Consider the following 27729-nt stretch of genomic DNA (forward strand, 5'->3'; position numbering starts at 1 on the left):
TCCTGCATGCTTCACATATACTAGCAATAGTGCTGTTGCAGTGTTTCAATTAAATGGGCTGGTGCCTTTCTCAGTGGTGGGGCAGGCTTCATGTAGTTAGATGCGAAGCAGCTCTTTGACTTGCCTGTGTAGCGCTGCCTGTCCGTGTAATGCTGTCTTCACGCCAATGCGCTGCACTGCGTTCCCCCCGCCGCAGTTGTTGAAATGATGCCAATTAGGTCAAGTCGCAGCTGCGCGTTGACATCTTTTTTTTTTTTTTTTTGGAGCTGCCAGCAGCGGCCGGCTCCTTCCAACACACCTACTCTGTCTCACCACTTTGGTTCAGCACTACCAAAGCTATGCGGTGCAAGAGAGCCACATGCTCGCGCAGCGAAACAAAGTCCCACATACAAGTGCCTTAAAATTAACAGGGTTGGCTATAGTATTGGCATTTCTTTCGTGTGTTTTCTGCCACATCAGTACATGATATGTTTATTCTTCTTCATGTTTATTTGTTATGAATTTAATTATCTGTGTCAGTTACCGCTGATAAATGTGTTTACAAATCAACTTGGCAGCACCCATCCAAAAGTGACTACCCACTTTGGTTCGGAGTTGCTCTTGCTGCACGCCCACTGCGCTGACAGCACTGAACAAATGGTGAAATCAGCCATCGATTTGTTTCATCTCACTCTGGGACTTGAGCATCAAGTACGTTTTGTCAATATTAGCGAGATGAGCGGCTTGCTTAGCGGTACCTCATAAGCCTAACGCGCCGAGGCAGTATTTGACTGCGTTGTTGCACCAACAACGCTACATCTCCAAATAAATATTGGGCATGCAACATTGTACAGTATTCCGTGCGCGTCCGATCCTTCTTTGGTGGAAACGAAAAAAAGAGAGAAAAGGAGTGTTGCAGCGGGAGACACGAATAAACGCATTGACGGGTAAACAGACATACGAGAGCCACGAACAGCATCGGAGAGAAACAGCCACAAAGTGAGGTTATCCGCCGGCAAGAGATATTATACCGATCTTCAGCAGAGCAACAAATTTACGCTTCTTCAAGATCCTGGTGTGCTTGCTTGTTTAATATCTTTACTGCATTTTAAGTTAATAAACTAGCCATAATAACTACAATTCGTTGAGCAGACGCCGTGAATGCAACACGAATGAACACAAGTGCAGGGGCTAAGCATCCTTCCTGTTGGCTAAGAGGCCTGCAGCCTCCACAGTGCTGAAGGGAACTTCTGAAAGAGAGTATAGATGGTGTGTCTCCTCTGCCCACTCATAACACACTTCTCTCTCGCTTCACCCTCTCCACCGCCACCAACACTCGACCTCACGTCGAGTGGAGACACTCTATCGGCTCTTTTATCTGCCATGAAACTAAAAAGAAACCCAACTTGTCTCCCGTGACTTTGTGAAATAAACGTGAAATCGAGTAAAGGCTGCACCGAGTGTCGCTTCAAACCTTTCTTCCAGCACCTGCATCACCGCCAGTTACAGCTGAGTCAACTGCGTGTGCACCGTTGCTGCTTTGTATCCCATCATGATGCCCTTCGGGGAGATGGTTCATAATTTTTTAATCATATTCACTTCGGAGCATATGCATATTGGAAATTTTTGTAAGCTTGTGCGAATGGTGAATTTCAGTTAGAAGCGAATAAGTGTAGTATAAAAGTATATAATAAGAATTTCCAGCATCTACTGCAATCATTCCAGTGTGACTCGGATTAAACTTCATCATTCACTAAAATCATTACATGTTCGACGTCAAGTGTCCTTGTTATGTCTGTTTCGTAACTACGTCTACAAAATAACAAAACATCATTGTTACAGCTAGAACGCTCCTCACATCGTGCAGATTACATAATTATCTCGGATTCACGCGCATATTTGGTAACACATATGCATTTAATAAATCAGCGCTACCGCAAGCCATCCGCATGTGGAGTGATCTTCCCGATGATATCGCCTCTGATAGTAACCTGAACACGTTTTGACACAAACTTGAGATTTTTTTTTTTTTTCGATATAGCATTGCAAGTTACTTTTTCTTTTTATTTTCCCCTTATCGTTTATCTTTAGAGATTTTTAATATTGTGAAGTGTTGAGTGTTTTTTTTAATTTTTGAATTGATAACTGAATGCACTGTTAATTTTTTTTTTTACAAAGCACTGTAGCATTGTTTTTCGTGCTTACTTCTGATTTTTACTGTAACCCCCCTTACTCATTGCTTTCGGGGCCTGTAAGGTATTTTTCAATAAATAAATATATAACGTAAAGAAAAATGGTCATATTTGTCATGACATAACTAACCTGCCCAGTATTTTTTTTTTTTAAGTTCACTATACTAGCAGCAGGTATAGGCTGGTATCATCATCATCAGCCTGACCGCACCCACTGCAGGGCAAAGGCCTCTCCTATTATCCGCCAATCAATACCGTTTTGTGCTTCCCATTGCCACGTTGTACTTACAAACTTTTTTTTTCTCTATGGCCCACCTACCTTTCTGTCTCCTCTTTGTGTGTTTGCCTTCTCTGTAAGTCTAGTCAGTTACCTTTAAAGGAGCACTGACATCAAATTTACTCATGCCAAAATTTTTGCATCAACGAGTAGCTATAGACCCTGTAGCAGCGATTCGCGACCTAAAACGCAACTGAGGGATGAATAACTATCACTTTTATTGATTTATATTACTAGGATTCAGCACTATTCGAAAACAGCCGGCAGTCCTGCCATTTTTAGCGCTGGGAGCACCAGCAGTGGCGCTACCTCGCAGTCACTTCCAGATCACGCCGCATCTGACCACTTCTACACAGAAAAAAGTGACGTCAGGCTTAGCTGCTCCGCAAACATTTCGTCTGCTAGACGGACACATTTAGTCATGCCTTGTCACCTGTATTGCTGTCGTCGCCGTACAAAGCATCGACTCGGGTTCAATAGGATACTCTGGAGCTTGGAATCTCCACGATTCGAGACGTCGGGAATTATTTTTGCTTCGATCGACCTTTTGCGAAACAGTGATATTGAAATGGACGCCTTTCCAAGCAGCACTGCAGAGGTGCCCAAGGATACACGCTTCAGCCATGTTCGCTCGTGTGTCTCAGTTAGCTATATGTTTTGGTGTGCAAAGCATTCAGGTATAGGCAGAAGGGTCAATGCAATATAGCTATCGGGAACGAGCATTAGAGGAGAAATAGAATACGTTTCCTGCATGTCAGGTTCTTGTTTGCGCCTCCAGATGGCCCCACTTATCCAGCCTCTCCCTGTTGACACGGTATTACCATTTTTAAGTGGACGCAAAGTCTACAGATGAACTAAAATTCAACGATAGCTGCATGTTTCTTGTTAGCGATGATATCTGACTACACCCTCTTCGACTTTTGATAGCTTGTGGTCGTGTTGATGTGTAACAGATACGTGATATGAAAAGACACCCTCATGATGCTTTTTCTTTGCTTCGAACTAGATGACTGCAACTCACCTCCAACTCACAACGATTCCCCGACATGCTCGCCGACAAGCACACGTTTAATCATGCTCTTTTTTTTTCGCCATTTTTTTAAAGGTGGTTTTTATCTTGATAATTTCACGAAATCATTCAAACCGGTGCGATCAAGATCAGACGCGACGAGCCACGGCCGGACTAGACTGCACCTGCGCACGCTAGCCTGGCCGTAGCCCGGTCGTGGGCAAGTGAGTGCGTTTCTGCACTTCGGCGACAGTCGGCGCCACGATAAGAACACTCAGATCGTACACGTGATCGCTACTAGGGCATCGTCACTTAAGATTGTATTTGTGGAATGTATCACAGCAAACACGTAGCCCTAGTGTTGATGTTGCAGAGCAGTCTATTTTTCATTTTTTTCTCCTTAGCTTTTCTATGCTGTTTGACATCAAATTAAAATAACTTCCACGCGACAGATGCCGTTCAAATTTGGCCAAGAAGACCTATGCATACCAAGCGATCGAATAATGAGCACATCTCAATCTTGAAATTTGATGTCAGTGCTCCTTTAATGGCCAGTAGGCTGGTATATTACTATAACAAGCTTTAAACTTAAAGAAATGAATCGGATGTGAGGGTAATATGATCATTTAACCTTTAAATGGGGCTTCACAGCAATGTGGGTTTCCCTCTGGATGGATGTTTTCACGGTTTAACACCACTCTATAGTGAAACCACTTTTAGAGGGTTTGTATGCAAACTAATATTAACTTTTTTTGTTCACTTTGACAAAATTTTCGACAATTTAAATTTGAATTGAAGTGAATTTGAATACAGTAATATTTGAACATTCAAAGCATTCGGATATTCCCACAAACCTACTATTTCGAGAGCCTTAAAGGTATGTTGGGAGTTCTGTGTCAAGCTGGTGTCTTGACTTCGCTGAAGCAGGTGACTGTGGTAGCTGTGAATGTGGCATGTCATCGCAGTTGTGTGAAACCAAACTTCACTGCACCATACCTTGTATCTTTAGCTGGCCATACAATAATGCACTCAACTGTTACAGGATTCTCTGGTGCCGGATGCTTGCCTTCCCACAACACCGCAAAAGAAGGAAGGGCTGTCATTCAGCCCACTGCTTTCGTCCAAGAACCGCTTGACACCTCCTTCGGGCAGTTCTACGACGCGTTCCTCAGTTGTGCGGCTTCGGACACCACAGAGGGCCCCACCATCTCCTCGCAAGAGGCGCTCGCTCTATGACTTCCGGGCGGAGGTGGGTGAAGCTGGGGGTCTGTGCTCTTGTTTATGTGTAAGTTATCACAACATTATTCTGTCATTTATAATCTCCCCTATAAAATTACCAAAAGTGACTGAATCATAAGGGGCCCAGCAACACTATTTGAAACGTGGGGAGAAAATGCTGGTGATTGGTAATCAAGGCTACTGAGAGCCTATAAACCCAACATTGCGGTGCAGAGCCACTTCTGCGCCAACTGCGCCAAAGTGCGCCAAATCAGATTTGCTTCCCGCTAGTGCGCACATACCTTTCCCGGCTGTCGCCGGCGTTGTGAGGGTTAGCGAAGCCAATCTCGTTCGGGTATGGCGATGTCAACACCGACAAGGCGCGAGCCAGGGACGCCTATTGCAACCGTCGGCAGTGGAAGAGCAGCGACATCGGCGAGGTACCAGTCAAGAACCCCGATCGCCCCGCCGTGGTGGTCTAGTTACTAACATACTCGGCTGCTGACCCGCAGGTCGCAGGTTCGAATCACGGCCGTGGCCACTGCATTTCCGATGAAGGTAGAAATGTTGTAGGCCTGTGTGCTCAGATTTGGGTGCACGTTAAAGAACCCCAGGTGGTCGAAATTTCCGGAGCCCTCCACTACGGCGTCTCTCATAATCATATGGTGGTTTTGGGACATTAAACTCCACAGATCAATCAAGAACCCCGATCGCGTTCGAGAATTCGAATGGCACGCAAGTAACACCGACAAGACATGAGCCAAGGAAGCCGAGCGCAAGCGTCTTCAACACATCCCGCCTCCCATGTTTTTGCGTTTCAAAGAAATTTTCACTTGAGTGAACGCTCCACAAAGTTTTCCTTCGAACCGTTCTTTCAGCACCCGTGTCCTGTCCCCTGTGTCTGCGTTTCAAATAAACGTTTAGCCCCGCCGCGGTGGTCTAGTGGCTAAGGTACTCGGCTGCTGACCTGCAGGTCGCGGGATCGAATCCCGGCTGCAGCGGCTGCGTTTACGATGGAAGCGGAAATGTTGTAGACTAGTGTGCTCAGATTTGGGTGCACGTTAATGGTGCATTCAGGCGACGGATCGAATCCCGATGTGGCGGGACGGACGGTGCGTCACGTGACCTCACATCAGCGATTCCCCTCGTCCGCGACTCGTCCGCATGGCTTGCGGACGGATGAACCCAACCTGTTTGTCACATCGGAATTCTGGCGGGGGAGAGCCGGTACTTCAGCGGAAAAGCTTGGGGTCGGTGGCAACCAGTACACTTTTCGTCTGCTCGCAGCATGTCCTCCATGGCTCGCGGACAGCTGCATGACTGGTCGGCATCATCTACGTTTGAGCATTGTTTACTTAGTTTCCGGAGACTTTGTTCTCAGGTGATTAAATATGCAGAAATCACTTTTGGTGGTTCGGGAAATGTCGCCGCTGTCGCTTAACACGCGAGATTCTTAGCCGTCATGGTGGTGAAATATTCCAACTTCTGCAACCGGTGACGTGCCGCTTCTAAAAAAAAAAAAAAGGCAGAGACACGTTTAGAAGTTCTACAAGTGGGGAATAATGTAGTTGAAAGAATATCCTGCTAGCAACTCCCTTTTCTCCTGAAAGAATAACACTACTCGTTCATTTGTCACAACACGACAGACATCGCAGCCAAGCTTCGCTTCTTGCGGGCATTCATGTTGAATACTCTCAAACCGGTCTGCTGCCAGCGGGCGCAGGTGAGCGCCGAATCTGCTGTCGAGGGTAATCCGGCTGTTTTCTCCTAGGACACCGTCCGTCGTGTGGATGCGCCTGCAGGCGGACCATCCGCGGATTAGCTGTCCGCGTCCACGACAAATCCGGATTCGGTCCGTCGTCTGAATGCACCATAAAGAACCTCAGGTGGTCGAAATTTCCGGAGCCCTCTACTACGGCATCTCTCATTATCATATGGTGGTTTTGGGACGTTAAACCCCACAAAGCAATCAATCAATCAATCAATCAATCAATCAATCAAACAAACGTTTACTCAAGTAAACGCTCCACCGAATTTCCCCTCAAACCGTTCTTCCAGCAACTGCTTCCTGCCTCCCGCGTCTGCGCTTCAAGCAAACGTTTACTCGAATAAAGGCTCCATTGAGTTTCCCCTCAAACCGTTCTTCCAGCAACTGCTTCCTGCCTCCCGTGTCTGCATTTCAAACAAATGTTTACTCCAGTAAAGGCTCCACCGAGTTTCCCCTCAAACCGTTCTTCCAGCAACTTCATCCTGCCTCCTGTGTCTGCGTTTCAAACAAATGTTTACTCGAGCAACCGCTCCACTAAGTTTCGCTTCAAATCATTCTTCCAGGACCGGCGTCGACACCCGTTTCAACCGGGTCAATGCCGTGCGCATCGCTGCTGCTTCGGATCTCGTCAGGGTTCCCTTCTGGGAGATGGTCCATAGTTCATCAGGAATGTTCATTCAAAAGTGCTTTTTTGCAGTTCCTTCCATCAGTACATCTACGTTTGTAATTGCTGTTGCAGTAAAAACCCCCAACAAACTCGAAACTGCTAGTGTCCGAATTCAAAATCTTTGCGAGCCTCTCTTTTTTTTTTATAGTCATGTCATTCATAAAAGCATGCCTCCTGATCGGAGCAGCCGCAATTCCGTTTCAATACGCGCAGCTTTCAGTAGTGAGGCCATCAGTGGCGGCTCTGGCGTCGAAAGGCCCACTGTGAAATGGCTGCACCTTGTTACACACTCACCTCTCGCTTTCCAGTATCAATAGCTGGCAGTTAAAAAAAAGGAATTGAACGGCATCGGTCATTGCTTCGGTTTTTTTTTGGGGGGGGGGGGGGGTGAGGCTGTGTTGCTTGGAGGGTGCAGTCCCTGGCGCGCGCTATATCTCAAGGAATAATGAGACTGGTCGTAACCTTTCTGTGTTACTAACCTCTGCTTTGCAATATAACTGATGGCTAAACAACGGCTTCGGCAACTGGAGTGACCATTGTCCATTTAGCCAGCATTTTGCTGAGGTATGCAATATCGAGTTGAAAGGGTACAATTAGTTTCAAGTTCTCAGGAATGAATGTGATAGTAAGAAATTGTATTTTGATACCAAATAATAAGGCTTCACGTCATCCGCGAGGAGCGCCAGCGACGGGGTTGCCATTTCGAAGGTCTGCGCATTTGGCACTCTCGCAAAAACTTGCTGCCCACACGGTGTTCGATATCCGTACAGTGAGTTGGATGACAATAGACTCCTAGAACACTTCTTGCATTTAGGGGCGTAGCCTCTTGTGGTATGATGTAACCATCAACTTAAAGGGCCCATAAACCACCCTGAGGTCGAAATTTATTTTTTGTGGGGTAATTGTGCATGAGTGTACGACAAACACGAAGCAGTGAGAATTTTTGATACGGTACCGTAATAACGTATTTAGTCGCGTTTGATTATGGAAACCATGATGACCACACCTTTCGCTCTCTCCTGGGCTTGCCGCCGCTGGTATCCTCTTTCCCTTTCGCTAAGTGGCCCTCTCAAATTCGCGTCGCATACGTCATCACTGATGCACTGCTTGAAACACCATTTACTTCTAGTTTCCGCGACTCCAATCCTTGACTCCATCAGTTCCTTGCTTGTTGGCGAACCTTGGGTGCCGTGATCATGCCGGTATAAAACCTGCGTTACAAATGCCTTCAAAAGATTGCCAACGTGAGGAACCAGTACAGGGACACGCCGCGCTCTGCACGTGTTACACGCCTGCAGGCAACATGATGAACAACAACAAGCAGTGCAGACAGCTGCTTTCAGATTGACCGGAAGTGGTAGGCTCTTGCTTGAGAGCATATTTGACATATTTGGCTCGGTGCGCCAGAGATGTGACACGGCGCGTCACGCGGAGGCCCGAAAGGCTTGAAAGGAGAAGGGATTGTTTCTTGGAATTTGTGGTGCGCCGGCGGCTCGTAGCGCTGCCACATGCAGAATCGTTGATCGCGACAGCATTCTGCACTCGCTGCACGCATTTACTTAAAATGCTTGAAGAAATATTTGTGGTGGTTGGCAGGTCCTTTAAGCTTGTAGCTAAAGCGAGATGGAAGCCACGGCCAACATCAATGTTGACAGGCACGTGCTTCGCTGCTCTAGATAAGTGTGGTTATATCTGCACAGCACAAACGGTTTGTACAAATGGGTCTCTAAAATGGCGCAACAGTGGTGTGGCTATGCCATGAGTAAGAGGCACGAGGCATGTGCCGAACATGGAAGCGTGGCGACAGCACACGAGGAGAAAAGAGTCATTCAAGGGCACGCGCACCAGCAACGTAGACGAAAGAGATTGGTCAGAGAAAGGCTCGTGGCAAGCGACCAGAGCTGAGAAGAAAAATCTCGGAGGATGAATTGGCACTGGTTGTTGGGACGCCAAGCTTCAAAGATGTGGGAAACGAGCGTCGTTTTGCTGATGAAAGCAAGAACTGCCCAGTTCTGAGGATGTCCGCAAAAAGGTTCGGGAAGTTGCCATCGATATCGGAATGATCGTGTGAGGCTGCCCGGACTTGCCGCAACCTGTCACAGCAGTTCCTGAGTGAATCACAGCTCCTCTGCTTCGATCAAGAATATATGCGGCCCGCACCACAGGTAGGACGCTGTTGAAAATTTAGGTGCAGCCTAACTGAACTGGAGAATACGCCAAAAACTGGAGCCAACCGAAAATCAGGTCGAGTGGCTCTTTCGGCGAAAGTGGACGACGATGGGAACTTAGGGAAGACGTTGACGACAGGCTTCGATGCACCCTCGCACAGCACGGCACAGCAAGGGGCAACGAGTCGCAGTGCAACTAGCCATAAGAACATTCTATGGATGACGCCATATTGGCTTAGGGCTAGCAACTAGGGCTAGCGATAGATTGGGACTGAGCGGCAGTCTGTTTGGGTTTGCGTAATGCTATCAAGGATGACTTAGCTGTTGGTTGTTATTAAGCTTTTGATTGTTATGTGGGTTTTGAGTGTTATTGTGTGTCAAAAAAAGAAATTAACGCGAATTCTGTGTGACGTACTGCAGACTGGTCGAGTTAGTGCATGATAAAATGATATTGCTTTAGCGCAACTCAGTTTGAGCGTGAAGGAGTATGCGGGGACGGCTGCAGACCCATGGTGAGCCGGATGCAGGGAAAATCGGTGTGATTTCGTACGTACATCAAATTTCACACCATTTGAAAAAGATAGCACTTAAAGGAAATGTCCGCGTGGTGTTCTTAGCACCAGACAAACTAAGTTGTTTATGTAAATTTACGAATCCCAAGAGGGAGTACAACCCACCTGAGGAAAGAAGCATGTAACTAAGTTTGTTGAATGTGCCCTAGCTGTTCCCTACATGTTCCTGGTGTCGTGTGGCGCGGTGTACATTGGGCAGACTAGTAGGTGTGTTAATGACCGCTTGCGCGGGCACTCTTGCAATGTAAAAAACGAGATTTCTTCTGGTGGTTTCCTGGCAATGCATTGTAATATGTGTGGATGCACCCCATTCTTTCACTAGTGCATACCTGCCAACTCTTCCGATTTTCCCATAAAATGTATGAATTTAGATAGTGCATACGATTTTACGAATCTTTCCTGAAATTTACGAAAAATATTTCATTTCCAATTAAAAACAATAAAATTAGTAAGATAGCGTGGCCTCCGCGATTGGCTATGGCGCCTCCACTAAAATGGCGTTGTGCTATATTTCGCCATCAGGAGAGAACTATACGTATTGGTGTTATCATCATCACATACTTGCGAAGTCTCCCGCATTGTCCGGGAAACTCCCGGATTGCGATCGTTTCTTTCGTGTGTAGGGCTGCCATGAAAATATCCCGAAAATCGAAATGTGTGTGCGAACTCTGGCCGCATTGACAAAAATGCAGGCCAGTCCGTTCCAGGCTTTTTGCGAGTGCACGACATTATAAATGAATTTGAGAGACGTTCATCTAACTATTAAAGGCATGACAGATACCACCACCAGCGGATGTAATTTCTGCTCCCACCCGTCACTTGCCGAGCCATCGCTAAGCAGGCACTCTAACTTACAGTAGAGTCTCAGTGATACGAAACCGCGACTGATGCGAATTTGTGAAATTCCCCAGCCAAATTCATGTGTCCATTGGGCCGAAATTCGAATTTTCTTAACACTTTACCTAATCACGGCGTGTGTTATAAACATTAGTACCAAAACTGTCGAACAAAGGTCGATCGAGAACAGCGGGCTTGAAGCTTCGGAAGTTCGTGTGCTACCAGCACATTGCAACCTCAGTGGATGAAACTGCAGTCGTTCGACACAATCATGCATGGTGACGACGTTACTGACAGAACTCCTAAAGTGTGCGCGCGGCCAATGTTCGACCACTCAAAGCAACGCTGCTTTCCGCAAACTCTGTGGAGAAAACTGCGGCAGTTGTGACTATAGATAGCATAAAACGACTTAGTTTTGAAGGCACGTGGTCTTAAACTAAAACTACCATTTGCCGCAAACCGTTGCACACAAAACCGCGGTCACGGCGATGTGATAGCGATCTACGAGCTCCGAGGGCACGTGGCTGATACAGCAGTGGGATGAAAGGCGGTAAAGACGTAAAAAAGGCTAGAAGCACTTTGCCGTTCCTGTCCAAAGAATGTAGTAGCGAGCAAAGCCAAAGCTTCGACCTGCAGTTTACCGGCAGCCAGGTGGGCCATGCCGTCCTTTCATGTGTGTCCCAGGAAGACATACACGTGTTGTTTTGACGGAAATATATTATGTTTTGCTAGTTCTTTTGATGACGCGAAATATCTGCCGGGAGAATTTGCGCTCCCCCTTATAGACTCTCACTTTAGTGGAAAACCCTACGCTCATGTGTTCGGCCACTCCAAGCCATTATGAGACCGCAGCGCTGATGGCTGTGCTTGCGTTTGGGACTCTCCCTCCTCCCCTATTGTTTCTAGTGAATTTTTTTTTTCTTTTGGTGCCTAAAGTGGTGGGAAATTATTCAGCGCGTTGATTTGACCCATGGCGGCAAAACGTGATTATGCTTGTCGCTAAAGGCAAATCCATTACAGCTACAAATTAAAGAAAAAAACCAGTACCCCCCCCCCCCCCCTCTCGCTCGGGAGTTTTTATGAATTTCTGTGCTGCCAGGTTGGCAGGTATGCCAGTGTGTCATCTTGGGCTGCAGTCGTAACCAGTTGACACAGGAATTTATTGAGGCGAACGCTATCGCAAATGTGCGGATCTGTGTGTGAGTACACCATTTGTGGCCTTGTCTCAAAAAGACCTCAATTTTCTGGAGCGTGTACTGTGAAACATTGATAGAGAATTGTTAATTTGAAATCAGATCACAACTAGGTTTCCTCATGTGTGTGGCGTCACGTGGAATGAGCTATATAATGTGTTGTAAGGGGTACGCAATAAACAAAAGTTCGAAGATAGCACCCACACTGTCATCTGTCTTTCCCCTTCTTGACTGCATATTATCTTTCTTTCACGCTCAAACTGAGCTGCGCTAAAGCAATATCGTTTTATCTGTGTAGTGTCCTTGTTCGTTTTGGATGTGTGTGTTTCTCCCGGCACACTAGAGTCTCTCTCTCAAATTCATCCTTCGCAAGTACTCCCAAGATAAATATACGGACGCAAGATACATTTAAAGTTCGCGGGCCAGTCGTTTGCTACGCCCTCAATGTTGTCTGTGGTGTGTGTGCGAAACAGAGCAAACGAAGCGCCCGTGGGGACTACCAGGATCGACATTGACAACTCAGGCATGTTCGAACTGTGCGGAATAAGAGAAGAAGACGAAGTGCCGAACTTAGAAGCCAAGGTGTTCAGGACAGACATTTTTCTCTAACCTGTTTGTTTATAGGGCACAAGTTCACCCATTTTTCTTATTAAAGTCTACTTTTCAACTGTGCGTGACCAGTGGAGGAGTCGGGGTATGAACCCAACCTCATCTGAACTTAGAGAAGGCAATTCGGAGCAAAGGCGACTCGGACCCACCGAGCTGACCGTTCACCAGCGCAGCAGCCGTCGCCTACGCCGTGAAGACCCCTAGTTTTCCCCTTTGCATTGTACAAGAACAGTCGTAGTTTCCAGCGGAGACGCTACCGGGATGACTTCCCAGGCCGCGCCAACACAAATTGTAGTAGATCCGCCGATGACGCCCGAACCATTCCACGAAGACGCAGAGGACTGGCTCAAGCGATTTGAGGGCGTCGCAAAGGTCAATGGCTGGGATGCTGCTCAGAAGCTACGACCTGTTTATTTTGTGTTGGAGGATTCCGCACGAACGTAGTGCGAAAACCACGAGGCTGCCATCTCGACCTGGGATAACTTCGACGGGAGCTACTTGCCACCTACCCGAGTACAGATCGCAAGGAGAGAGCTGAGACCGCTCTCCAAGCTCGGAACCAGTGGAACAATGTAAATGTGGCCACGTACGTAGAGGACATGACCCGTCTCTTCCGCCGAGCAAACCCTAACATGAGTGAGGACAAAAAGCTTCGCCATCTAATGCGAGGCGTGAAACAAGCTTTTTGCCTGTTTGGTTAGAAAGCTGCTGTCCACGGTCGCGTAGTTTCATTCTGAGGCAGCCACAATGCAAAGAACGCTTCAGTAACGGCGAGGATGTACAGTTGGGATCTGGGCATCGCCTGTGTTGATGCAGCACCCACTGCCTTGGGAAATAGCATGGAGTTTTTACGTCAACTCGTGAGGTCTGTGGTGCGAGAGGAGCTCCAGAGGCAGTGACTCGACCACAGCGCTCCAGCTGTGTCGTCACCGGCCAACGTCCTGCATGAGGAAGTCAGACTGGTGGTTCAGGATCCCCAGGCCATTCGAGAACGTCAGCAGTATGCCCAGCCAGAAGTGTGACTATCGTTATGGCAAAGAGTCTCATATGCCGACGCTCTTCTGCAAGGACCCCCCGCGCGTAGGGACATCGCAGCCACTTTGGTGTACAGCACTGCATCACCAAGCATGCTCCCGTCACCGGATAGGAGACCAAGGAAGACTGATATATGGCGCACTCCTGACAGGATACCTCTCTGCTACCACTGTGGAGAGGCCGGTTACCTGTATCGAATGTGCCAGTACCGCTAGGCAGGGTTTTGGATATTTTCAGTGAATGCACCTAGGCCTCAAAACGGGAAGCGTCCTTTCGAGATCGAGCAGTACCTGTTGTCTCGCCAGTACTGTCATGACCTTCAGCCACATCAGCCTCGCTCGACAGCACCGTTGAGATATCGGTCACCAAGCCCCCGTCGATAATCAGCCTCTCCCACTCCAAGGAGCCATTCATTAAGCCCGGGCCGGGAAAACTAGAGCCAGCGACCTGTGGAGGTAAGGCCTCTGCCGATGCTGAAACAGAACCTCCATTGCTGACTTCGCATGATAACGATGAACTAAGAAGCCGATACAGCAATCATGATGTCGCTTCCGACTTGCGTGTATTCGTTGACAGCTATGAAGTGAACGCACTAGTGGATACAGGTGCGAATTACTCAGTAATCAGTAGCGAGCTCGCCAGAACATTCAACAAGGTGAATGTTCGCCAAAACATTCAACTCCATGGTATAGACCTCAAGTTCGCACCGCAGGGGGACACCTCATTGAGCCGATTGTAACGTGTACGGCAAGAATTTGAATGAGGGGTTTCACATATGTCGCCAGTTTCATTGTGCTGCCGGAATGCTCTAGAGACATACCGTATTTACTCGATTCTACCGCGCCCTCGATTGTAACGCGCACCCGATTTTCATGACAGAAAAAAAAGTAAGACATCGACTGCAATGCGCACCCATTTTTCTCGCCGGCCCGCATGATCACACCACTAGAAAAAACGACTCCTTTCGGGAGCGTCATCCATTTAAATATGAGGTACGGGGGAAGCTTGTGTCCATCTGATGTGTAACAGAGCATTGCCGTCACTGTAGTTTTACCGTGGAACGATGTCAGCATGCGAACTTGCTTCGCCCCCTTCTTCTCGACAGTTGTGGTGCCAGGCATGTCCAAGAGGCGTCTGATCAGCATTCCTGATTTGCCCGAGCAGGTAGCTGTTGTTGTGCCACAAGTTTAGGACGAACCTGTGAAAACTGTGAAGCTTTTCATCGCACTCCTCCGCAAAACTTTTCGCATATGCCCGTTCACCTTCGGAGGGAAAAGCCTTTTTTTTTCATAAAGTTAGTTAGCCAGGACCTGCTCGCTTTAAACTGGCTCCACATTAGACCTTTTTCTAAGGCTAATTGCATAGCCCGCACTTGGAGCAGTTCTGTCGTCACGGGCTGCTGTGCCGCTCGCTGCTCAAGCACATACTCGCCGAGCAGCTCTTCATTTTGCGGAAACCGACCCTGCTGTGGTCCACTGAAGCCTTTGCGTGAAGCTTTGCTGTCAACAATCTTCTGCTTTTGTTTCCGCCAGTCACGCACGCACGTTTCGGGAACTCCGAACGACTGCGATGTAGCCAGATTTCAGTCTGTTTCTGCACACGCGATGACTTTTCTTTTAAAAGCGGCATCGTGGTGCACTCGAGTTTTTGGAGTCGGCCCTTCCATGCCGTCGATGCTAATGCACTACAAGATGACGAACTCCTCAGCACACGTATGAAGTGCCACACATGGGAAACACATAGGCAGAAATGGCCGACGCGCCATGCCGATGCACGTAGGAGGCGGCCATTTTGGAAATGCCGATGGCAGTAGAATGACCGTATTCATTTTTTCCGTACTCAATTCTAACGCGCATGCGATTTATGAACTCGCTTAACCGGAAAAAAGGTGCGCGTTAGATTCGAGTAATTACAGTAATTATCGGTATGGACTTTCTGAAGGCTAAGGGTGTTGTAATTAAGTTGCCGGAATCATGCGTCTCATTTTCAATCAAGCACGCGATTGCAATGTTTGAAACAGAACAAAAAGTCAATGACCTGTGTATTGCAGACGACGACGTGGCAGTACCTCCAAGGTCTAGCGTAGCTGTCCGGGTAAGAAGCAATGCGTTTAGCGACCATAAAGGGCTCTCCGACAGCAACACTGCGCTCACGCTCGAAAAGGGAATCTGCATGGCAAGGGGCCTTGTGCAGCTTCGTGACGGATGTGCTAACGTCTTGCTGACAAACTTTGGGAATGAAGTACAGCACCTGGCCTAGGCGACCGTCATTGCAAGTAGACACGACTTCGTCCAAGTTGCGAACCTGAGCACCTCTGAGATGTCACCACCTGATTTGCAAGACGTGGATTCTGTACTGGAATCCATTGACATGGGCCAACGACTGTTGCCAAGCCAGAAAAGACAAATAGAAAACCTCGTAAGAGAATGTGCCGCATGCTTTTTAACGTTATCCAAAGTCCGATGAACGCCCATTACGAAACACCGCATCATTGTCGACGACTCAGTCAGACTCACCTGCCAGCACCTCTACAGAGTGTCACTAAAAGAAAGAGAAGCGATCGGAAATCAGGTCCGAGAAATGTTCAAAGACGATGTAGTTCAGCTGTCGGCGAGTCCATGAGCTTCACCGGTGGTACTCGTAAAAAAGAAAGACCAGTCCTTACGATTCTGTATAGACTATCGAAGGCTGAACTCTGTCACTTAGCGAGATATTCATCCTCTTCCCAGGATTGACGATACTCTCGATAGACTACGAGATGCAAAGTTTTTTTCTTCTCTAGACTTTAAAAGTGGGTACTGGCAAATAGAAGTGGACATACGAGATCGTGAAAAAACTGCATTCGTGACACCGGACGGGCTATACGGACCAGTTTGACTAGTTTGACGGACCTGACGATAAACCACAGAAATGCCACTTCGGCTTCCAAGAGCTCCTTTTTCTTGGGCATGTTGTCAGTGCTGAAGGTATTGGCCTGGACCCTGAGAAAACAGCGACAGTACAAAAATTTTCGAAACCAACGAACAAAAAAGCAGTTTGACGGTTCCTCGGACTTCGCGCTTACTGCCGGCGCTTTGTAAAAATCTTTTGAAGATCGCTGAACCTCTAACGAGACTGACAAAGGAAGATGTACCTTTCATTTGGCTGAAGGAACAGGAAGGTGCCTTCAATGAGCTGCGACACCTCCTTCAGAGCCATCCAGTCCTCGCACATTTTGACGAGGAAGCCAAAACTGATATTCTCACGGATGCAAGCAACTTGACCTTCCTCGTGTTTTTTCCCGAAGCCTGTCGTCGTTCATACGTCGGAATGACGTCCTGTACAAAAGAAATTTTGAACTTGGTCCAGAGAAATTCCTCCTTGTCGTTTCTACAGAGCTACGACCCAAGATCTTGAAAGAATGCCACGATGACCTATCAGCAGGACATTTGGAAGTGAGCAGAACGCTGGCACATATTCGCACGAAATACTACTGGCCAATGTCGCTGAATTCTGTGCAGCACTAAGTAACAACCTGCCAGGATTGCCAAAGGCGCAAAGCACCACCAGTGAAACCAAGTGGTCTCCTCCAACCTATAGCACCATCAGATGCCTCTTTCGCACAAGTGGGTGTAAACTTACTTAGCCCATTTCCCACGTCGTTATCAGGGAAGCGATGGATCATTGTTGCAACGGACTATTTAACTAGATATGCGGAGACAGCATCGCTTGTTCGAAAAACGGCTGTGGAAATAGGCGAATTCTTTGTGACCAACATTGTACTGCGACATGGAGCTCCTACTGTGCTAATCACAGATCGGGGAACAGCGTTTACAGCTGACCTGACAAATTCAATCATGAGATTGACACACACAAGTCATAGGAAAACTATGGTGTATCATCGCCAAGCGAATGGATTGAAGAACGGCTCAACAGATTGTTAACTGACATGTTGTCGATGTACGTCGATGTAGAGCATCGAACTTGGGACAGAATACTACCGTACGCAACGTTCGCATACAATACCGCTGTGCAGGAGACAACACGAATGACACTTTTTCAACTTGTTTTTGGCCAAACAGTCACGTCGCCCATGGATGCAAGTGTACCTTTCGATGATAACTCTGACCATGACCATAGCACCAGTGACTTCACGCAATGAGCTGAAGAAGCAAGGAAGCTGGCACAACATCACATTCAGCAGCAACAAAAAGGCGACGCCAATAGGTATAATTTGCAACGAAGAGACGTCAAGTACTGTATTTTTGTGCATATAACCCGCCCCTGGATATAATCCGCATCCCCACTTTCAGCTCACCGAGAAAGAAAAAAAAAAAAATCCTCGCGTATTGCCCGCACATTTGATATACAGGAAAGGCTGTACATATGCTACTGCTCAAGCAACATAGCACATATGTATACAGAAAAAGCTTTATTTAGCAAGCAGAATACGCTGTCTGCAAGGCCAGTCACAATTCACTCACTGTCGCTGCTCGCGCTAGAGCTATCATTTGAGCCGCAGTCCTCACTGTTATGCACAAGGTCATCTTCGGTTCCATCCATGTTGTTTGTGATGCAGCATTTCTTGAAACTTTTTCGCACCGTCTCACCTGGAATGGCCTTCCATGCCTCGACAATCCACTTGCAAAATAGGGCAATATCAGGCCTTCGGCCATCCACTTGGCGTAATAGCGCTTGACATGTGCTTTGAAGGGTTTGTGAAGCGACACATCTAGAGGCTGCAACATTGACATCATTCTACCGGGTATAACAATTAAGTCGGTGCCGTTGCATGAGAGGAGGTCCTTCACTTCCTCAGATGTGTGGCCACGGAACGAGTCAAGAACGAGCATGGACCTCTTTGCGAGCATCGCACCGGGCCTTTTCTCCTATACTGTCTTGATCTAGTCCACGAACAAGTCACTGTTCATCCACGCGTTCTCATGTGCGTGCACCACCACACCGGCAGGCAAATGAATCTTTGGTAGAGTTTTTCTTTTCAAGATGACGTACAGTCGCAGTTGCGTACCGTCGGCGAGGGCACAAAGCAAGACTGTGATGCGCAGCTTCGTGTTCCCGCCGGTCAGCACGCTCACCGAACTGCTGCCCGTTTTCTCAATCGTTGTGTCCAACGGAATTTCAAAATAAACAGGAGTTTCATCCGCATTGCCGATTTCCGAGAATATGTAATTGTGCTGCTTTCGCAGGCCAATTACATATCTCTGGTACTTGGGGAGCTTCTCCTCATAAGAAGCCGGCAAGCATTGACATATTGTAGTCCGCCGTCTGATTGAGAGGCCTTGCCGTTTCATAAAGCGATGCAGCCATCCGCGGCTCGCACGAAACTTGTGAAGTAGGCCTAGCTCTCTCGAAAGTCGCCGCGCTTCCACGTGGGCCATCTAGGTTCATACGGCGTGACCCCTGCTTCTCACATCTTCGATGGACTTTACTAGCTCCGCCTCCAGCTCAGGGTAGGCACCAGTCTTGGGGCCACGAAATGACCTACGGTCGCGGTGCGCGGCTTGTAGGCTCTCTTTCTTCTTTCTCCACAGGCGCACGCAGGACTCGTCCACATCGTGCCGTCTTCTTGCTTCGCGATTGCCGAATTCCTCGGCGACGGCGATGATCTTAAGCTCTTGCTGTGCCATGACGGACTGCTGCTGTACGCTACTCATGGTGACAGAACAGATCGACTTAGGCTTCCACGACTTAGCACTACCCCTTCTAGTACACTGTAACAGCATCCTGGAAACAACAGAACCAAAATGCATGCCTGCTACCGCGTCAAAAAGTAGTACATAAATTTACTGATAATATCTCTATAGGCACTATAATATCTCATTTGCCTTGCTGAAATAAATACTGCTTTATTTATTATGGAACTCAAACGGTTGCGAGAAGTCGTAGGTAAGATACAGGTATCGTTCACTTTGCAAAAATACCTTTCTTTTTTTTCTATTTTTTATACAGCACCACCTTTTTGGCAAGCCCTTTCCAAAAGTAAACATGGCGTCCGTGACGTAGGGACATGTGAAGGGTCACTGAGGGGCCGCGAACGTCCAAAAAATATACTTGTGGTGTGACAGTGAGATTTTACACTGAAATCGAATTGTCTCTCCCCAAATGTTTTCTAAATGCAAGCAAGCGAAACCAAAATCGGCTGCAAGCTGCCGTGCTACTTGCGGAGCAACACGAATTTCCGGAAACCGCCTCCGTAGCCTTCGCTACACTGTTAAGGGGCTTCACAGCACAACACGCATTGCTGTGAAGCAGCACTATAGGAAAAACCCCGCGTATTATTCGCACCTCCACTTTGCCACTGAAATTTTTGGTTTTTTGGTGCGGGTTATATGCGCGAAAATACGGTACACTCCTGGAGACAAAGTATGGGTATGGACACCCGTACGCGTACGTGGGCTCTCCGAAAAGCTACTTCGACGTTATTTTGGCCCCTACAAGGTGCTTTGCCAGCTTGGCCCATTGAACTATGAAGTTGTCCCAGAGGAGCAAGTAACACCATCCAGATGGCGGCATCACACAGAAACTGTGCACGTGATCTGAATGAAGCCATACCATGAAAGACGATGGGGTGATGGTATCGCATCCGTCCTCTATGCAAAGGATATTCGTTGGCAGTTTTTATTCGCGTGTAACACACACAATGCGCAGGGGGATGGTATAAATTGGGACATTACACAAAACATGACAGCGACGGCCAGCCAGATGAAAGGGTAAGATTGGAAATGTGCTCCTCCTCTCCCTGAATTTTTTTTCACCTTGGCATATATAGCGCGAAATGACCTACCTATTCGCCTGCCCGGCCCCCCTTTAGAATAAGGTGCCCCCCCCCCCCCTCTTTTCCCGAAAAAAAATTTGGGGACACTCCTGGAAATGGCGAAAGCCAGTCGAGAATGTCGATATGATTGCTGTCATTCAACATTGCTATCATATCGATGGGATTTTGGTACAACATTGCTATCACTCTAAAAAAAAAAAAAGAATAACTCTCACCTTCGTGTCGTCCTTGGCACATGCATAAGGTACCCTGTGAGGTTTTTTTTTTCTTTATGCATTGCTTTCTAGAGGGCACAATGCAGGGTTTTTGAAATATAGACAGAATTTTATTTCATTTCATTCATTTACTCTCAAGGCACTGGGCATTACAGAGAGGAGTGGGACAACAAACATCAATAAGAAGTAAAACAGAACAGCACGATTAGAATAAATTATAATGCACTTTCAAAAATGATTGATTTGAACGCATTGGCGTCTGTGATTGAAGCGATCGATGCGGGAAGGTGGTTCCAGTCAGTACATGTTCTAGGAATGAAAGAGTTGAAGTGCTGGTTCGTGTGGCAGAAGGGAACCCCAACCTTGTATTGATGGTCATTGCGTGCTGATATGTAGGCTGGTGGAAAAAACAGTGAATCAGAGAAGGTTCTGTTAGTGTGAAAGATCTTATGAAAGAGAAAGAGACGTGAATTTTTGCGTCGTATTGAGAGTTTATGCAAATTTAGTTGAACCTTCATTAATGTGGCACTTGCAGTTCGAGAGTAATTGGACAATATGAAACGTGCTGAGCGATTCTGAATGGATTCAATGTTGTCTATGAGCATGTGAATATGAGGATCTCAGATAGACAACGCATATCCGAGTTTAGGCCGCACTAATGATTTATACAGGAGAAGCTTTAGGTTAATTGGAGCAACAGAAAAATTTCTACGTAAATAGCCAAGAGTTCGATTAGCGTTGCATGTTATGTTGTCAACGTGAGCCTGCCATGACAGGTTATTAGAAATGTTAACACTGAGGTACTTGTAAGAAGAAACACTGTTTAGGGGAGTGTTATTAAGTAGGTACGAGGGAGACGCAACTTTTGAAGGGTTACGAGCTATTCTCATTGATTTGCATTTATTTGTGTCAAGTTTCATTAGCCAATTATTACACCACGAAGAGATATTGTCTAGGTCAGATTGCAGGGTGTCAGTGTCGTTAGAGGTCAAAATTTCACGGTAAATAACACAATCGTCAGGAAATGTTATGAGGCAAATCATTAATATATATTAAAAAAAGTAAGGGACCCAAAACAGAGCCTTGAGGCACACCTGAGGTTACGGCAGTAGGAGGAGAGTTACATTCATTAGCAGTCACAAATTGCTCGCGGTTACGTTAGAAGCACTCGATCCATTTTAAGATGTGTGGGTCAAGATTTAGTTCACTTAATTTTAAAAGTAGTGATTCGTGACAAACTGTGTCAAATGCTTTAGAAAAGTCGATAAATACACAATAAATAAAAGTACCACGATCAATAGCATAGAACAAATCATTAGTAAAGCATAAGAGCTGAGTTTCACACGAGTAACTTTTTCTAAAACCATGTTGAAAGTTAGTAAAAAAAGAATTATTCTCAAGAAAGTTGACTAAGTTGCAGCAAATGACATGTTCTAATAGCTTACATGGCACACTAGTTAGTGAGATGGTTCTATAATTGTGGGGATTGTTGGTGTTACCTGACTTGTGACAAGCAACCACCTTCCCCACTTTTCAGTCGTTTGGCAGGGTACTCGATTCCAAAGACTGTGAAAAAATTCTGCACAGTATTAAGGACTAAAACAATGCGGTGTTTTTGAGAAACTTGGCGTTAATTCCGTCATCTCCGGGGGAAGAAGAAGGCTTGAGATTTTCAATTAATTTCCTTATGCCCTCCCAATCAAGGTGTACTGGCTCCATTAGATCGTAGTTGTGAGTAGACAAGTAAGGAACAGTGGTAGGCGCCACGTTTACAAATGATGGTGCGAATACACTGTTAAGAGCTAGGCAACAATTTTCTCTTGGAATAAATGAGTCGCTCCCTGAAACTAGGTCAATTTGTTTTTTGTTATTGCCACCAATTACCTGCCAAAATCTACGAGGATTAGTTACTAACAAAGAAGGCAACGTTTGTTCAAAATATGAGTGCTTGGCAAGTGAGAGTGCGCGTGCGTACTCATCGGGTATACTACGATAATCATCCCATCTTTTGATGTTGCCCAAGAGCTTTGCACTTCGAAAGATCCGCTTCTTTTTATTAAGTAGCCGCCTTAAAGTAGGCGTGAACCAAGCAGACTGATTGTTATCGGTTATTTTACGGCGCGGTATGAAGCGGTCGGTAAGTTCTTCGATTTTAGCTCTAAAACGTAGCCAGTTTTCGTTTACCGAGCGTTCAGAAAAGCTAGAAAAAAATTTTTGTGAAAATGTCTCTAGTTCAGCATTAATTAACGTGTAATCAGCTCTCTCGTAATCTCTGATTATTTTTGTAGTTTTACTAATTTTTGACGGCGTGTTCGGTATGAGAAAGTGAATGGCAGAGTGATCGCTAAGACCTGGCACGACTGACAGAAACTGGATGAGATCAGGGTTATTTGTGAACACCAAGTCTAATATGGTAGAACTAGTAGACGTGATACGGGTTGGAGAGTTAACCAACTGGCTAAGGTTAAACTCTAAGCATGTATTAATAAAAGAGGTGGGTTCAGAATTACTGGAGCCAGGTAAGTACAAGGCGAATTTCAGTGGATGTCGGGGAAATTAAAATCGCCTAAAAGAATAATATGCGAGGTGGGAAACCGAACATGAAGCATGTTAAGGGCATTGTACAAATCTGAAGAAAAACCAGCAGGTATATTAGGAGGCCGATAGCACGCACAAACGAGAGCGTCTTTGTTGTGTAAGCGAACACTAACGCACACTAATTCTAGAGGGCAAACGAGAGCTACGTGTGATGAAACCAGATCGTCTGCAACAGTTATGAGGACACCGCCTCCGGAGCGCGATCCACGATCGTATCGTTAAAAATTGTATTTTTTTTCGCAATTTAGAATTTCGGAGCTGTCTCCTTCCGCGGAAAGCCACGTCTCTGTCAATACGACGACGTCTGCAAGACAGGTGTCAATCAGAGATGACAGGGCGTCTCGCTTGCCCTATACACTTCTCACATTACTAAGCAGAAAGGAACAATCGTGTTTGACAGTACCACGTCGTGGATTTATTTTTTGCTACGAAGACGCCTGGACTGACGAGCTATGAGGACTTAGGTTAGTGTCATTTTCGTTGTTATCGCCAACTGGAACAACAGACGACACATGATCAGTGACTGGGCAGTACACGTAACTTTTCTTGTTAATAACAACCTTGTTGTATTTTACTGAATACTTTTGACCGCTGGATTTACCGAAATCAGTTAGTTTTTTCCTGGCTGTCCGTGTGGCTTTACAAAAATCTTCGTTAATATTAATGTTCGTACCGCGCAACTTTGCTTTTTGGGAAAAGATGTTACCTCTAACTTTGAATGACGCAAACGTACGACAACAGGGCGGCACTTGTTTGTTACAAATGCTCCTAGTCTGTGGGCTCGAGATATCGCGTCATCTGAAAGCTGCATCTCGAAAGAACTTGAAAGAATTGCCCTAACCTTTGCTTTTGTGTTTGACCATGTTTCGCCTGTAGCATCAGTAATTCCGTGGAAGATTAAGTTGTCTCGTTGCGATCAGTCTTCGTAGTCGTCAAGTCGTGCGCGAAGAGTAGCATTCTCACTACGAACCGCTGACGCAATCCAAACAGAACAATCCGAACGCGATCCCTCGGATATGTTTTCCAAAGTGTTCACCTTTTCTTCAAGGTTTGCTAAACGTGTTGTAAGGTCGGACGCTTCGTTATCAAGAACCTTTTGGTTATATTTAACTACTTCAATGAATGCTATAAGATTGTCGTGCCGCTCATCGAGGTGCTCCGTTAGGCGACCTATAGCTAATAGGACTGCATTATCCTGTACTTTGGGGCCTGGTTTTGGGGGACCAGAATTCAGTTCAACTTCACCTCCCAACAAAAACAATTTCACAACATGAACACATTCACCAGCAGTAACTATTAAAACGTGTGGGCATGGGAATAGCAGCAAACATACGTTATTACATCTTCTACAGTGAATAGAATAACAACCAACCTGGGTGAAAAGACAGAAGTGGTTTTTAGCGACCATTGTCGCTGCTGCCATCCCATGCCCACTGAACGGGTGATGCTTCGAGGACGAGCTTATGTAGTCCACCGTTGTCGCTGTCGATGTCGTTGCAGCCTTCCTCACAAACGCTCCGGTATCGCATCACACAGTGGGTGAGGACGACCCAGGAAATCAGCACCGATATCGCTGCAAGCCTCCGGAAGAGGGCACGTGCCAGACTTGGGTACGTGCGCTGCACAATCCACGCAGACAGGGATGCACGTTCCGATGACGAGGGCCAACTGGTTGAAAAGACAGGAGTGGTTTTTAGCGACCATTGTCGCTGCTGCCATCCCATGCCCACTGAACGGGTGATGCTTCGAGGACGAGCTTATGTAGTCCACCGTTGTCGCTGTCGATGTCGTTGCGGCCTTCCTCAAACGCTCCGGTATCGCATCACACAGTGGGTGAGGGCGTTCCTAGAAATCAGCGCCGATATCGCTGCAAGCCTCCAGAAGAGGGCACGTGCCAGACTTGGGTACATGCGCTGCACAATCCACGCAGACAGGGATGCACGTTCCGATGACGAGGGCCAACTGGGTGAAAAGACAGAAGTAGTTTTTAGCGACCATTGTCGCTGCTGCCATCCCATGCCCACGTATAGACAGAATGCCCTAGCCACATAAGGTATCGCTGCAAAAGGAAAACGAGATTTTTCAGTCATGTAGTTTCAGCATAGAGATGAGTGCCGGAGGGGGTTGGCTTTATGAGACTATCTAAATAATGTCATGTTAAGCCCAGCAGTATAATCGATTGTGAAGAAAGTGAACCTTCCTTTATCTTTGAAGTCATCTTGGGGGACGGCAGTTGTGACTATGAGTCTCTAGCGCTGTACGTCACAGCGTTTGTCCACCATATCTGCTGATAACTACGTAAGTGTATTTAGGATGAGCTTCATCGATTTACCAAGTCTCGGATCACTCGCCGGCGGCCTGCGGACGCCTCGGCTCATAGGTGGCTTCGTCACATGCACGTGATCCAAGTCTCGAGCCAGTCCGAGCGGCCTCCGGCCATCTGCACGCTTGATGCTGTCTGCGTCCACTGTGGCGCCTGCTATGCCATCCGCTCCCTCCATGGCAGTGACACAGGCCCCAGAGCCGACCCGATTCCAGCCTAAACAGTAGTTTGGTATTTCCGTTGTGATGCGACTTACTACTGTAAGTGAACTATACGAGCGCGCACTCATCGTAGACCAGCGCGGTCACTCCACTACGCTGTTTCTCCTAGCGAGTATATCACGTGTTTGCCCGACCTTCGGGAATACGCACATGCTCGACATGGCTCAGAACACCGATGGCAAGAACTGGGTGCGCAAACGATGCGAAATCCAGAAACATGCGAGAAGCAGACAGAAAAGCAAGGAGAGAGCAAGAGTACGCAAAAAATTTCAAAGTCTAACTTAAGATGGCTGCACTGGCATGTGCCTTGCGCTTTCGGCTACCAGCTGCCCGAAAGAAATAGTTCGGACAGTCTCGGGCCGCTCGTAGGCCGCCGGACACGCGAAAAACAAACGTGCGTCCGAGCGATCCCGGACCAGTGAGCAGAGCTTCTGGTTGGTTCCCAAGAAAAACGAATGCGGTGCCGTCGTCCGGGGCTGTTTCAAGCCGTCTGGGATCTGTAAATCGATGAAGCCTAATGTTTATGAAGTACAATTTTATTCAACCAGTACAGTCAAACCCCTTTACAAGAGGCACTGATATAAGAGACAAATGGGTATAAGAGACATCAGTGTGCCTACAGTAAAATATGGGTTGATAAAAAAATGCATATGTGGTACCCTGCTCATAAGAGACATTTCGTATAAAAGACAAAATTGCTGCCCTTATAAGCACACCTCTTATAAAGGGGTTCAACTGTATCCTGTTTATTTGCTAGTTTTTTCAAAATGCTCAACAGCATGACGCCATTATTTTTGATCATCAGCTCAAATAGGGAGTTGCTCTTAAAATGATTGGCTGGATGATATTTGCAATGAATTTAAATATTTCTAGCTCTTTACAAGAACCTCAAAATAATTATTGATGTCCTTGAATGAATACGCAACTTGATTCACCTCTAGGTTTAGAACTTAGCTGCTCCAGAGTGCTCCAAAGTTGAAACTTTTGTGGCTCCCAAGTGCTCCAAAATTCAAGATTCTGCGCCCCCAAAAAATGCTCCAAATCAGAAGGCTTTGGTACTATCACTGGTAAGGCCATTACAGCCCTAGCACCAATACAGAATCCAACAGTGAACCAATTGGAGGAGCTGCTGGCCAGCGAGAACCTGGAAGATCAGCTGTGTCTGATCGACTGGGCCTGCAGAGCGGCTGCTGCAAGCGCAGCCCTTGACTAAGGCCTGCCCCGCTCCACCGCAAGCCAGGAATATCAACGGCTACTCAGAGCTTCTCAGTAGGAAATGTCCTGTAAATAAATAAGTTTTCCTCACCACTTGCACACACTGCAGTGAAAGCAAGTTTTATTGTTGTATAAGCTCATAGCGTTTTGGTAATTTTTGGGCTAATAAATTGACACTGGGAACTAAAAATGAATGGAGACTGTCAGGAATGCGTCACTCGGACTCGCATTTAGTCCAAGATGGGATTTGGGTCAAACATAAAAAAGTAGAGGTATTTCCTATATTTTTGTGCTGCGTGATCAGGTCAAAAAATTATTGCAATTATTTATTTGCATAGCATTTCAGTGCTTACTCATCATGATGCTTGCAGGAGTTCGTCAAGGTGGTCTCCCCTGTCAAAAGGAAGCAGGTTCTGACGGAGCACCAGAAAGAGGTCCGCAAGGAACGCAGGTGAACTAGTCTCTGAGCTTATGATTTTCTTTGTTGTAACTCCAGGATGAGTGTCAACAAAATGTTTCATTTTTTGGCACCCAATTTCACTTCGTATTAAAGAAATCCTTGTGCTCTGGAGGGAGGCTACTCTAGAGAAGGAAGTTTTTTTTTGTTTGCTGAAATATTTAATGAAATTTTCAAGAATGACTTGAAACCACAACAATCCGTGCAGTGTGGGGTTTCGATATGGGAGAACACGACGCTCTTGAAGTGAACGGACACAGTAGACACGGTCGGAACGAACCAGACAATACACACATTTATTTAACTGCTTTTTTTAAACCATATCATCAGCCGAATTGTTATAACATCAATCGTGATTTCCACGGTAAAGCATCCTTACACAATATAGCACTGAACATGAT

The 27729-nt window shown here is 46.6% G+C and overlaps 1 protein-coding gene across 4 annotated transcripts in view; it reads left to right on the plus strand.

Moving 5' to 3' along the window:
- Positions 1-27729, plus strand: part of LOC119178056 (uncharacterized) — a 697593-nt gene that overhangs the window by 418839 nt on the left and 251025 nt on the right. For 3 of the 4 annotated variants that reach the window (XM_075887501.1, XM_075887508.1, XM_075887495.1), the window contains 2 exons: positions 4500-4706; positions 27243-27322. In XM_075887501.1, coding sequence (XP_075743616.1) covers positions 4500-4706; positions 27243-27322 — 287 coding nt within the window. The remainder of the gene's footprint in view (positions 1-4499; positions 4707-27242; positions 27323-27729) is intronic. The other variant, XM_075887516.1, reaches the window with a different exon arrangement.

Source organism: Rhipicephalus microplus, chromosome 1 (assembly GCF_043290135.1).
Source record: "Rhipicephalus microplus isolate Deutch F79 chromosome 1, USDA_Rmic, whole genome shotgun sequence".
In the NCBI taxonomy this organism is placed as follows: Eukaryota; Metazoa; Arthropoda; class Arachnida; order Ixodida; family Ixodidae; genus Rhipicephalus; species Rhipicephalus microplus.